The following is a 12,684-nucleotide window of genomic DNA, read 5'->3' as shown; positions in this document are numbered from 1 at the left end:
TGTGAATAGAGCTGCAATGAACATTTTGGTACATGTCTCTTTTTGAATTATGGTTTTCTCAGGGTATATGCCTAGTAGTGGGATTGCTGGGTCATATGGTAGTTCTATTTGTAGTTTTTTAAGGAACCTCCATACTGTTCTCCATAGTGGCTGTACCAATTCACATTCCCACCAGCAGTGCAAGAGTGTTCCCTTTTCTCCACACCCTCTCCAGCATTTATTGTTTCTAGATTTCTTGATGATGGCCATTCTGACTGGTGTGAGATGATATCTCATTGTAGTTTTGATTTGCATTTCTCTAATGATTAATGATGTTGAGCATTCTTTCATGTGTTTGTTGGCATTCTGTATATCTTCTTTGGAGAAATGCCTATTTAAGTCTTCTGCCCATTTTTGGATTGGGTTGTTTTTTTGCTATTGAGCTGCATGAGCTGTTTATAAATTTTGGAGATTAATCCTTTGTCAGTTGCTTCATTTGCAAATATTTTCTCCCACTCTGAGGGTTGTCTTTTGGTCTTTTTTATGGTTTCCTTTGCTGTGCAAAAGCTTTGAAGTTTCATTAGGTCCCATTTGTTTATCTTTGTTTTTATTTCCATTTCTCTAGGAGGTGGGTCCAAAAGGATCTTGCTGTGATTTATGTCATAGAGTGTTCTACCTATGTTTTCCTCTAAGAGTTTGATAGTTTCTGGCCTTACATTTAGGTCTTTAATCCATTTTGAGCTTATTTTTGTGTATGGTGTTAGGGAATGATCTAATCTCATACTTTTACATGTCCCTGTCCAGTTTTCCCACCACCACTTATTGAAAAGGCTGTCCTTTCTCCACTGTACATTCCTGCCTCCTTTATCAAAGATAAGTTGGCCATATGTGCGTGGGTTTATCTCTGGGCTTTCTATCCTGATCCACTGATCTATCTTTCTGTTTTTATGCCAGTACCACACTGTCTTAATTACTGTAGCTTTGTAGTATAGTCTGAAGTCAGGCAGCCTGATTCCTCCAGCTCCGTTTTTCGTTCTCAAGATTGCTTTGGCTATTCGGGGTCTTTTGTTTTTCCAAACAAATTTTGAAATTTTTTGTTCTACTTCTGTGAAAAATGCCAGTGGTAGTTTGATAGGGATTGCATTGAATCTGTAGATTGCTTTGGGTAGTAGAGTCATTTTCACAATATTGATTCTTCCAATCCAGGAGCATGGTATATCTCTCCATCTATTTATATCATCTTTAATTTCTTTCATCAGTGTCTTATAATTTTCTGCATACAGGTCTTTTGTCTCCTTAGGTAGGTTTATTCCTAGATATTTTATTCTTTTTGTTGCAATGGTAAATGGGAGTGTTTTCTTGATTTCATTTTCAGATTTTTCATCATTAGTGTACAGGAATGCCAGAGATTTCTGTGCATTAATTTTGTATCCTGCTACTTTACCAAATTCATTGATTAGCTCTAGTAGTTTTTCGGTAGCATCTTTAGGATTCTCTATGTATAGTATCATGTCATCTGCAAACAGTGACAGCTTTACTTCTTCTTTTCCAATTTGGATTCCTTTTATTTCCTTTTCTTCTCTGATTGCTGTGGCTAAAACTTCCAAAACTATGTTGAATAAGAGTGGTGAGAGTGGGCAGCCTTGTCTTGTTCCTGATCTTAGTGGAAATGGTTTCAGTTTTTCACCATTGAGGACAATGTTGGCTGTGGGTTTGTCATATATGGCCTTTATTATGTTGAGGAAAGTTCCCTCTATGCCTACTTTCTGCAGGGTTTTTATCATAAATGGGTGTTGAATTTTGTCGAAAGCTTTCTCTGCATCTATTGAGATGATCATATGGTTTTTCTCCTTCAACTTGTTAATATGGTGTATCACATTGATTGATTTGCGTATATTGAAGAATCCTTGCATTCCTGGAATAAACCCCACTTGATCATGGTGTATGATCCTTTTAATGTGCTGTTGGATTCTGTTTGCTAGTATTTTGTTGAGGATTTTTGCATCTATGTTCATCAGTGATATTGGCCTGTAGTTTTGTTTCTTTGTGACATCCTTGCCTGGTTTTGGTATCAAGGTGATGGTGGCCTCGTAGAATGAGTTTGGGAGTGTTCCTTCCTCTGATATTGTTTGGAAGAGTTTGAGAAGGATGGGTGTTAGCTCTTCTCTAAATGTTTGATAGAATTCGCCTGTGAAGCCATCTGGTCCTGGGCTTTTGTTTGATGGAAGATTTTTAATCACAGTTTCAATTTCAGTGCTTGTGATTGGTCTATTCATATTTTCTATTTCTTCCTGAGTCAGTCTTGGTAGGTTGTGCATTTCTAAGAATTTGTCCATTTCTTCCAGGTTGTCCATTTTATTGGCATAGAGTTGCTTATAGTAATCTCTCATGATCTTTTGTATTTCTGCAGTGTCAGTTGTTACTTCTCCTTTTTCATTTCTAATTCTACTGATTTGAGTCTTCTCCCTTCTTTTCTTGATGAGTCTGGCTAATGGTTTGTCAATTTTGTTTATCTTCTCAAAGAACCAGCTTTTAGTTTGGTTGATCTTTGCTATCGTTTCCTTCATTTCTTTTTCATTTATTTCTGATCTGATCTTTATGATTTCTTTCCTTCTGCTAACTTTGGGGGTTTTTTGTTCTTCTTTCTCTAATTGCTTTAGGTGCAGGGTCAGGTTGTTTACTCGAAATGTTTCCTGTTTCTTAAGGTGGGATTGTATTGCTATAAACTTCCCCCTTAGAACTGCTTTTGCTGCGTCCCATAGGTTTTGGGTCGTCGTGTCTCCATTGTCATTTGTTTCTAAGTATTTCTTAATTTCCTCTTTGATTTCTTCAGTGATCACTTCATTATTGAGTAGTGTATTGTTTAGCCTCCATGTGTTTGTATTTTTTACAGATCTTTTCCTGTAATTGATGTCTAGTCTCATAGCATTGTGGTCAGAAAAGATACTTGATACAATTTCAATTTTCTTAAATTTACCAAGGCTTGATTTGTGACCCAAGATATGATCTATCCTGGAGAATGTTCCATGAGCACTTGAGAAAAATGTGTATTCTGTTGTTTTTGGATGGAATGTCCTATAAATATCAATTAAGTCCATCTTGTTTAATGTATCATTTAAAGCTTGTGTTTCCTTATTTATTTTCATTTTGGATGATCTGTCCATTGGTGAAAGTGGGGTGTTAAAGTCCCCTACTATGATTGTGTTACTGTCGATTTCCCCTTTTATGGCTGTTAGTATTTGCCTTATGTATTGAGGTGCTCCTATGTTGGGTGCATAAATATTTACAATTGTTATATCTTCTTCTTGGATCGATCCCTTTATCATTATGTAGTGTCCTTCTTTGTCTCTTCTAATAGTCTTTATTTTAAAGTCTATTTTGTCTGATATAAGAATTGCTACTCCAGCTTTCTTTTGATTTCCATTTGCATGGAATATCTTTTTCCATCCCCTTACTTTCAATCTGTATGTGTCTCTAGGTCTGAAGTGGGTCTCTTGTAGACAGCATATATATGGGTCTTGTTTTTGTATCCATTCAGCCACTCTGTGTCTTTTGGTGGGAGCATTTAGTCCATTTACATTTAAGGTAATTATTGATATGTATGTTCCTATTCCCATTTCCTTAATGGCTTTGGGTTCGTTATTGTAGGTATAGTCCTTCTGTTGTGTTTCTTGCCTAGAGAAGTTCCTTTAGCATTTGTTGTAAAGCTGGTTTGGTGGTGCTGAACTCTGTCAGCTTTTGCTTGTCTGTAAAGGTTTTAATTTCTCCATCAAATCTGAATGAGATCCTTGCTGGGTAGAGTAATCTTGGTTGCAGGTTTCTCTCCTTCATCACTTTAATTATGTCCTGCCACTCCCTTCTGGCTTGTAGAGTTTCTGCTGAGAGATCAGCTGTTAACCTGATGGGGATTCCCTTGTGTGTTATTTGTTGTTTTTCCCTTGCTGCTTTTAATATGATTTCTTTGTGTTTAATTTTTGACAGTTTGATTAATATGTGTCTTGGCGTATTTCTTCTTGGATTTATTCTGTATGGGACTCTCTGTGCCTCCTGGACTTGATTAACTATTTCCTTTCCCATATTAGGGAAGTTTTCAACTATAATCTCTTCAAATATTTTCTCAGTCCCTTTCTTTTTCTCTTCTTCTTCTGGAACCCCTATAATTCGAATGTTGGTGCGTTTAATGTTGTCCCAGAGGTCTCTGAGACTGTCCTCTGTTCTTTTCATTCTTTTTTCTTTATTTTTCTCTGCATCAGTTATTTCCACTATTTTATCTTCCACCTCACTTATCCGTTCTTCTGCCTCAGTTATTCTGCTATTGATCCCATCTAGAGTATTTTTCATTTCATTTATTGTGTTTTTAATCGATGCTTGATTCATCTTTAGTTCTTCTAGGTCCTTGTTAACTGTTTCTTGCATATTGTCTATTCTATTTCCAAGATTTTGGATCTGGGAAATAGAATCTTGGATCAGCTTTACTATCATTATTCTGAATTCTTTTTCAGGTAGACTGCCTATTACCTCTTCATTTGTTAGGTCTGGTAGGTTTTTATCTTGCTCCTTCACCTGCTGTGTGTTTTTCTGCTTTCTCATTTTGCTTATGTTACTGTGTTTGGGGTCTCCTTTTTGCAGGCTGCAGATTCGTAGTTCCCGTTGTTTTTGGTGTCTGTCCCCCGTGGCTAAGGTTGTTTCAGTAAGTTGTGTAGGCTTCCTGGTGGGGGGGACTAATGCCTGTGTTCTGGTGGTTGAAGCTCGATCTTGTCTTTCTGGTGGACAGGTCCACGTCTGGTGGTGTGTTTTGGGGTGCCTGTGGCCTTATTATGTTTTTAGGTATCCTCTCTGCTAATGGGTGGGGTTGTGTTCCTGCCTTGCTATTTGCTTGGCATAGGGTGACCAGCACTGTAGCTTGCTGGTCGTTGACTGAAGCTGGGTGCTGGTGTTGAGATGGAGATCCCTGGGAGATTTTCGCTGCTTGATATTATGTGGAGCTGGAAGGTCTCTTGTGGACCCGTGTCCTGAAGTTGGCTCTCCCACTTCAGAGGCACAGCACTAACTCCTGGCTGCAGCACCAAGAGCCTTTCATCCACCCGGCTCAGAATAACAGTGAGAAAAAGTAGAAAGAAATAATTAGTAGAAGAAAGAAAGAGAGATTGAAAGAAAGGAAGAAGGGAAGTAAGGAAGGAAGGAAGGAAGGAAGAAAGAAAGGAGGGAGGGAGGAAGGATGGAAAGAAAGGAAAGAAAGGAGGGAGGGAGGGAGGAATGAAAGCAAAAGGAAGAGTGAATGTAAGAAGAGAGGGAGGGAGGGAGGAAGGAAAGAAAGAAAGAAAGAAAGACAGGAGGGAGGGAGGGAGGGAGGAAGGAAAGAAAAAGTGGAAAGAAGAAGGGTGGGAGGGAGGGAGGGATGGAGGAAAGAAAAAGAAAGAAGGAAAGGAGGAGCGGAGAGAGGGAGGGAGGAAGGGAAGGGAGGAAAAAAAGAAAGAGCAGGTAAAGTAAAATAGAATAAAGTATGAAATATAGTAGCGTTATTAAAATTAAAAAGTAATTATTGAAAAAAAACACGGACCGAAAGAACCCTGGGACATATGGTGGAAGCAAAGCTATACAGAGAGAATCTTACACAGAAGATTACACATACACATTCACAAAAAGAGAGCAGGGGGAAAAATCAAAAATCTTGCTCTCCAAGTCCACCTCCTCGATTTGGGATAATTCGTTGTAAAAAGAGGAAAAGGGCGAAAAGTCTGAAATCTTGCTAAGTCCACCTCCTTAATTTGAGGTAATTCGTTGTAAAAAGAGGGAAAAAAAGGGGGGGAAAGTCTTCAATCTTGTCCTCAAGGTCCACTTCCTCAATTTGGGATGATTCGCTGTCCATTCATGCACTCCACAGACGCAGGGCACATCAAATGGACTGTGGAGCTTTAATCCGCTGCCTCGGAGGCTGCACAGAGAGATTTCCCTGTCTCTGCTCTCACAGCTCCCGGGTCTCAGCCTTGGACCTGGCCCCGCCTCTGCGCGTAGGTCGCCGGAGGGCGTCCGTTCTTCGCTCAGACAGGACGGGTTTAAAGGAGCCGCTGATTCGGGGGCTCTGGCTCACTCAGGCAGAGGGGAGGGAGGGGAATGCCCTCTCCTCGCGCACCAGGCAACAAAAGGGAAAAAAGTCTCTTGCCTCTCCGGTAGCTCCAGACCCTTTCCCCGGACTCCCTCCGGGCTAGCACTAACCCCTTCAGGGTCTCTTCCTGCCGCCAGCCCCAGACCTCTCCCTGCGCTCCGACTGAAAGCCGATACCCGAGCCTCAGCTCCCAGCCCCGCCCGCCCTGGCGGCCGAGCAGACAAGTCTCTCGGGCTGGTGTGTGCCTGAGGGCACCGATCCTCTGTGCCAAAATCTCTCTGCTTTGCCCTCCACACCCCTGTTGCTGTGCTCTCCTCCGCTACTCCGAAGCTTTCCCCCTCCGCCACCTGCAGTCTCCGCCCTCGAAGGGGCTTGTAGTGTGTAGAAACCTTCCCTCCTTCACGGCTCCCTCCCACTGGTGCAGGTCCCGTCCATAACCTATTGTCTCTGTTTATTCTTTTTTTCTTTTGACCTACCCAGGTATGTGGGGAGTTTCTTGCCTTTTGGGGGGTCTGAGGTCTTCTGTCAGCGTTCAGTAGGTGTTCTGTTGGAGTTGTTCCACGTGTAGATGAATTTCTGATGTATCTGTGGGGAGGAAGGTGATCTCCGCGTCTTACTCTTCCGCCATCTTCCTCCGGCTCCCCTATATTAGTTCTTATAATGCTTTTTTAAAATATTATCATTACCCCCAGATTTCCTAACCCAATTGTCTTAGCTCTTTAAGTTGTGACTGTAACAAGGTAAAAAATTTTTCTGTGATGCACTATAAATAGTGATCAATCATCTCAGGTTTCTTGGAACTGAGGGGTTTCTTGGGGCATAAGACTTTTACTGCTAAAACTGGGAACATCTTGGGCAAATTGGGATGGTTGGCCACTCACTCCAGCTATAAAAGTACTGTATAAGGTGGAGTAGAAGGGGGAAAGGAAGAAGCAGTAGTAATATTAATCTCATCAAACTCAGAAGAATTCTAAATACAACACCACTGTTCCCCTGATTTTTGACTCATGCAATCCCTGATGAGTATCTGAAGGGTAAAATTGCACTGAACTAATTCATTCTAAATGTAAGGCATTTGGGCTTCATTTTTTGCTGTTATCGTCATCTGTGGGATATATTTCTTCTCCTTCATTTTATGCTGTTGCACTTTCCTCTGATCATTTTTTTTTGCCTTTTTTTTTCTTCTTCTTGTAGGTCAACTCAAATCAAAACATACTCATGGGATAATGCCCAGGTTATCCTGGTTGGGAACAAATGTGACATGGAAGATGAGCGAGTCATCTCAACTGAGAGGGGCCAACATTTAGGAGAACAGCTTGGTAAGAAACAAATGATCAAATTAACGAGAAAGAGAGCATGGTAATTACTTGTAACACAGTGCAGAGTCCCAGCTACTTGCTAGGATGGATTTAATGAAAAGATTGTCAACCCGACAGAAGAAACCAACACAACACCTGTAAGTAGTACGTGGATTTCCTCCCACTTTCCGTGGTATCCTTAGAATCCAAGCACAATTAGAGAAGCAAAATAGACAGCCAGCCTTTGGATTTAGTACAAGATGTTCAAATTCCATTACATAAGAAAGACAGGATGTACCTTGGATATCTTTGGGGCTTTTTCTCTATATACAATATTTTATACTGAGTGAGCACTTTATTATGCTATATGATTGTTGTTGATTATTGATTATATTATATGATTGTTATTGATTATTGATTATTATATGATTGTTATTATGCTATATGATTGATGTTGTTTTCAAGTATCCATTGGAGGAGGGTGGGTAATAGTCACAGAATAGGTCATGTTATAGATTCTGGTTCTAAAGACACCACTGGCAATGTGTGTTACAGTTACAAACCTCTTTGAGACTCAATCTCCTCATCTCTTAAGAATGAGTATTATGACCCATGCCTACTTTACCAAGTCCTTGTAGATAAGATCAACTGAGATAAGAGATAGATATGAAAGAGTTTTAGAAATGGCAAAGCCATTTCAAGTGCAAAACATTGTATATAGGGGGAAAAAATGCTTGAGTGAGTAGGGTAGAGTTTTGGTGCAAAGGAGGGAATCATGATTGATTTTTTTAAATAATTTTTATTGGAGTATAGTTGACTTACAATGTTGTGTTAGTTTCAGGTGTACAGCAAAGTGAATAAGTTATACATGTACATATATCCACTCTTTTTTAGATTATTTTCCCATATAGCTCATTATAGAGTATTGAGTAGAGTTCCCTGTGCTGTACAGTAGGTCCTTATTGGTTTTCTGTTTTACATATAGTCGTGTGTATGTGTCAGTCCCAATCCCCCAATTTATCCCTCCCCCCTTTGCCCCCTAGTAACCATAAGTTTGTTTTCTACATCTGTGACTCTATTTCTGTTTTGTAAATAAGTTCATTTGTACATTTTTTAAGATTCCACATATAAGCGATATCATATGATATTTGTCCTTCTCTGACTTACTTCACTCAGTATGACAATCTCTACATCCATCCATGTTGCTGCAAATGGCATTATTTTGTTCTTTTTTATGGCTGAGTAATATTCCATTGTATATATGTACCACATCTTCTTTATCCACTCCTCTGTCGATGGACATTTAGGTTGCTTCCATGTCTTGGCTACTGTAAATAGTGCTGAAATGAACATTGGGATACCTTTTCAAATTATGTTTTTCTACAGATATATGACCAGGAATGGGATTGTTGGATCATGTAGTAGTTCTATATTTAGTTTTTTAAGGAACTTCCATACTGTTCTCCATAGTGGTTGTACCGATTTACATTCCCAAGAGTGTAGAAGGGTTCCCTTTTCTCTACACCCTCTCCAGCACTTATTGTTTGTAGATTTTTTGATGATGGCCATTCTGACTGTTGTGAGGTGATTGTAGTTTTGTACAACTACTCATTGTAATTTTGATTTGCATTTCTCTAATAATTAGTGATTTTGAGCATCTTTTCATGTGCTTTTTGGCTATCTGTGTGTCTTCTTTGGAAAAATGTCTATTTACATCTTCTGTCCATTTTTTGGTTGGGTTGTTTGCTTTTTTGATATTGAGCTGCATGAGCTGTTTGCATATTTTGGAAATTAATTCCTTGTCGCTTCATTTGCAAGTATTTTCTCCCATTCTGTTTGTTGTCTTTTCATTTTGTTTATGGTGTCCTTTGCTGTGCAAAAGCTTTTAAGTTTCATTAGGTCCAATTTGTTTATTTTTGTTTTTATTTTCATTACTCTAGGAGGTGAATTCAAAAAGATATTTCTGCGATTTATGTCAAAGAGAGTTCTGTCTGTGTATTCCTCTAAGAGTTTTATAGTATCCAGCCTTACATTTAGGTCTTTGATCCATTTTGAGTTTATTTTTGTGTATGGTGTTAGGGAGTGTTCTAATTTTATCATTTTACATGTAGCTGTCCAGTTTTCCCAGCACCACTTATTGAAGAGACTGTCTTTTCTCCATTGTATATTCACGGTTGCTGGTTTTGATATCATATTTGTGTGTGGATGATTTTTTACTACTACTATATGTTTGCCTTTACCAGTGAGCTTTCCCACTTCTGATTTTCTTGTTTCTAGTTGAGGCCTTCCCCCCACACACACACCTAGAGAAGTTCCTTTAGCATTTGTTGTAAGGATGGTTTGGTGGTGCTGAATTCTCTTAGCTTTTGCTTATCTGTAAAGCTTTCAATTTCTCTGTCAAATCTGAAAGAGAGCCTTACTGGTTAGAGTAATCTTGGTTGTAGGTTTTTCCCTTTCAACACTTTAAATATATCATACCTCTCTGTTCTGGCCTGCAGTTTCTGCTGAAAAATCAGCTGTTAACCTCATGAGGATTCCTTGTGTGTTATTTGTTGCTTTTCCCTTGTTGCGTTTAATATTTTTTTCTTTGTCTTTAATTTTTGTCAGTTAGATTACTATGTGTCTCGATGTGTTCCTCCTTGGGTTTATCCTGTATGGGACTCTCTGCACTTCCTGGACTTGGATGAGTGTCTCCCTTTCCCATGTTAAGGAACTTTTTTTTTTTTTTTTTTTTTGCGGTACGCGGGCCTCTCACCGCTGTGGCCTCTCCCGCTACGGAGCACATGCTCCGGACGCGCAGGCCCAGCGGCCATGGCTCACGGGCCCAGCCGCTCCGCGGCATGTGGGATCCTCCCGGAGCGGGGCACAAACCCGTGTCCCCTGCCTCGGCAGGTGGACTCTCAACCACTGTGCCACCAGGGAAGCCCTAGGGTACTTTTCAGTTATAATCTCTTCAAATTTTTTCTCAGGCCCTTTAACTTTCTCTTCATCTTCTGGGACCCCTATATTGCAAATGTTGGTGCATTTGCTGTTGTCACAGAGGTCTCTGTGACTGTCCTCATTTTATTTTTCATTCATTTTTCTTTATTCTCTTCTATAGCAGTGATTTCAAACACTGTCTTCCAGCTCACTGTGTTCTTCTGCCTGTTATTCTGCTATTGATTCCTTCTAGTGTATTTTTTATTTCAGTTATTGTGTTGTTCATCTCTGTTCTTCAAATCTTCTATTTTTTAAACATTTCTTATATCTTCTTGGTCTGTTCCTCCATTTTTTTCTGAGATTTTGAATTATATTTACTATTATTACTCTGGATTATTTTTCAGGTAGATTGCCTACCTCCTCTTCCTTTAGTTGTTCTCATGGGTTTTTATCTTGTTGCTTTGTCTGCAACATATTTCTCTGTTGTCTCATTTTGTCTAACTTTCTGTGTTTGTGGTCTGCTTTCCACAGGCTGCAGGATCATAGTTCCTCTTGCTTCTGGTGTCTGACCCCTGTTGGGTGAGGTTGGTCCTGAAGCTTTTGTAGGCGTCCCAGTGGGAGGGACTGGTGCCTGCCCTCTGGTGGGTAGAGCTGGGTCTTGTCCCTCTGGTGGACAGGGCTGTGTCAGGGGGTGTGATTTGAGGTGGCTGTGAGCTCAGTGCAACTTTAGGCAGCCTGTCTTCTGATGGGTGGCACTGTGTTCCTATCTTCTTTGTTGTTTGGCCTGAGGCTTTCCAGCACTGGAGCCTGTAGGTTGTTGGGTCAGGTTGGGTATGGTGCCAAAATCGGGACATCCTGGAGAGTTCATGCCAATCAGTATTCCCTGGGGCCTCCACTACCAGTCTCCTCACCCCACACAGCAATCTACAGCTGACCCTTACCTCCCCAGGAGAGCCTCCAAGACCCCTAGGTAGGTCTAACCCAGGTTCCTATGGATGTACTGCTTTTTGCTGGTCCCAGTGCACATGAGACCTTGTGTGCACCCTCCAAGAGTAGAGTCTCTTTCCCCCAGCCCTGTGGAGTTCCTTCACTCAAGCTCTGCTGGTCTTCAAAGCTAAATGCTCTGGGGGTTCTTCTTCCCAATGCCAGATCCTCAGACTGTGTCTTGGAAGGCTATTTTTATGTGGGAACGTTTCTGTGTGGCCTGCATGGATTTGAATTTTTTTGGTGCTAGGGCTGTTTTTAGTATAGGTGTCTGCCACCTCTTTCCTCAGTGTATGCTGTCCATTATCCCCTTGATAGGAGGTGTGACTGGTGTTGTAGTGACAAGAGCTTGCATTGGATATTGAACCTCCCCTTTGTTCTGTGGTTGTCACTGCCCTGTCAGGGGTGGGGTCTGCTCCCTAGTTCTTGGAGTAGAGGCCCCCAGATCTGTTTCTTGGCTGTGATTCTGATCTGTGGTGTGAGTTAGGTGGGACTGGAGCACTCCCACTGGGAGAGAAGCCACTGAGTATCCCTCCTCTGGAGCTGTTCACCTGTGGGTGTGCTCTGTTGTGTCACCTTTCACCCGTTGTGCGAGCTCTCAGATTACACTGATGTTGGCACTGCTCTCGGCCCCACCTTAACTGTGTGGGTGTGCCGGCAGTTGGCCTGATGTCTCTCAGGTGCTGTTTTCACCAGGCCACTAGTGTAGATCCACTGAAGTCAGGTTCCAGGATTGCAGTAATCATGGATCTGCATCCACTGTGGGTGCTATGGGGTCAGCTCGGACTCTGGCCTGGCCCAACACCCATGTGTACATGTCCATAAAGTCCACAGCTGCTAAAGCTAGACCCATCTCAGCTGCAGGAGCACTCATTGTCTGTTCAGATGTTCTGCAGGTGCTGAGTTTACAAAGCTGGTTGCAGGGGTGTAAATCCAGTTTGCACAGCAGTAAGGGGAGATCTCATCTCTTCTTCCTTAGTTGCATGGTCCCTGGGGCTCCGCTGTGGTTTCAGCCCCACCTATGCATGTGGGCCACCCACAGGCATCTGCTCCTGAGGCTGCCCCAGAGCACATGAGCCTTCCCTGGTGGGAAGGGGGCACAGAGGAGGCAGTGGCTGGGGGACACCATAGCAGGGACTGGTGCATGGGGAGAGAGGCTGCAATGGCCATGATTGATTTATTAATTCAAGGCATTTTTTACTGAGCACCAGTTATGTATCCTGCACTGTGTCAGACATCACAGGGGATACCAAAAAATTGTGATCCACAGTCCCTCGGCTCAAGTTGCTTTCAATCAAGTGGGGAGACCAGAGATACACACAAGAAAGCAGAAATAACAAGACAACAACAAAAATAGCATCATGGGGATATGATAAGCTAGGAGACAGACACCAAGAG

General features: G+C 41.5%; 1 protein-coding gene across 1 annotated transcript in view; it reads left to right on the top strand.

The window, feature by feature from the left end:
* Window positions 1–12,684, top strand: part of RAB3C (RAB3C, member RAS oncogene family) — a gene marked incomplete at both ends in the record, with an annotated part of 311,597 nt that overhangs the window by 240,702 nt on the left and 58,211 nt on the right. Inside the window, one exon of the mRNA XM_079703446.1 lies at window positions 7,280–7,404. Within this exon, the coding sequence (XP_079559572.1) occupies window positions 7,280–7,404 (125 nt within the window). The remainder of the gene's footprint in view (window positions 1–7,279; window positions 7,405–12,684) is intronic.

This window comes from Hyperoodon ampullatus (assembly GCF_949752795.1).
Source record: "Hyperoodon ampullatus genome assembly, chromosome: 4".
NCBI classification, from domain to species: domain Eukaryota; kingdom Metazoa; phylum Chordata; class Mammalia; order Artiodactyla; family Ziphiidae; genus Hyperoodon; species Hyperoodon ampullatus.
The sequence above is the reverse complement of the archived record's forward strand: the minus strand, read 5'-3'. Positions and strand labels throughout refer to the sequence as shown.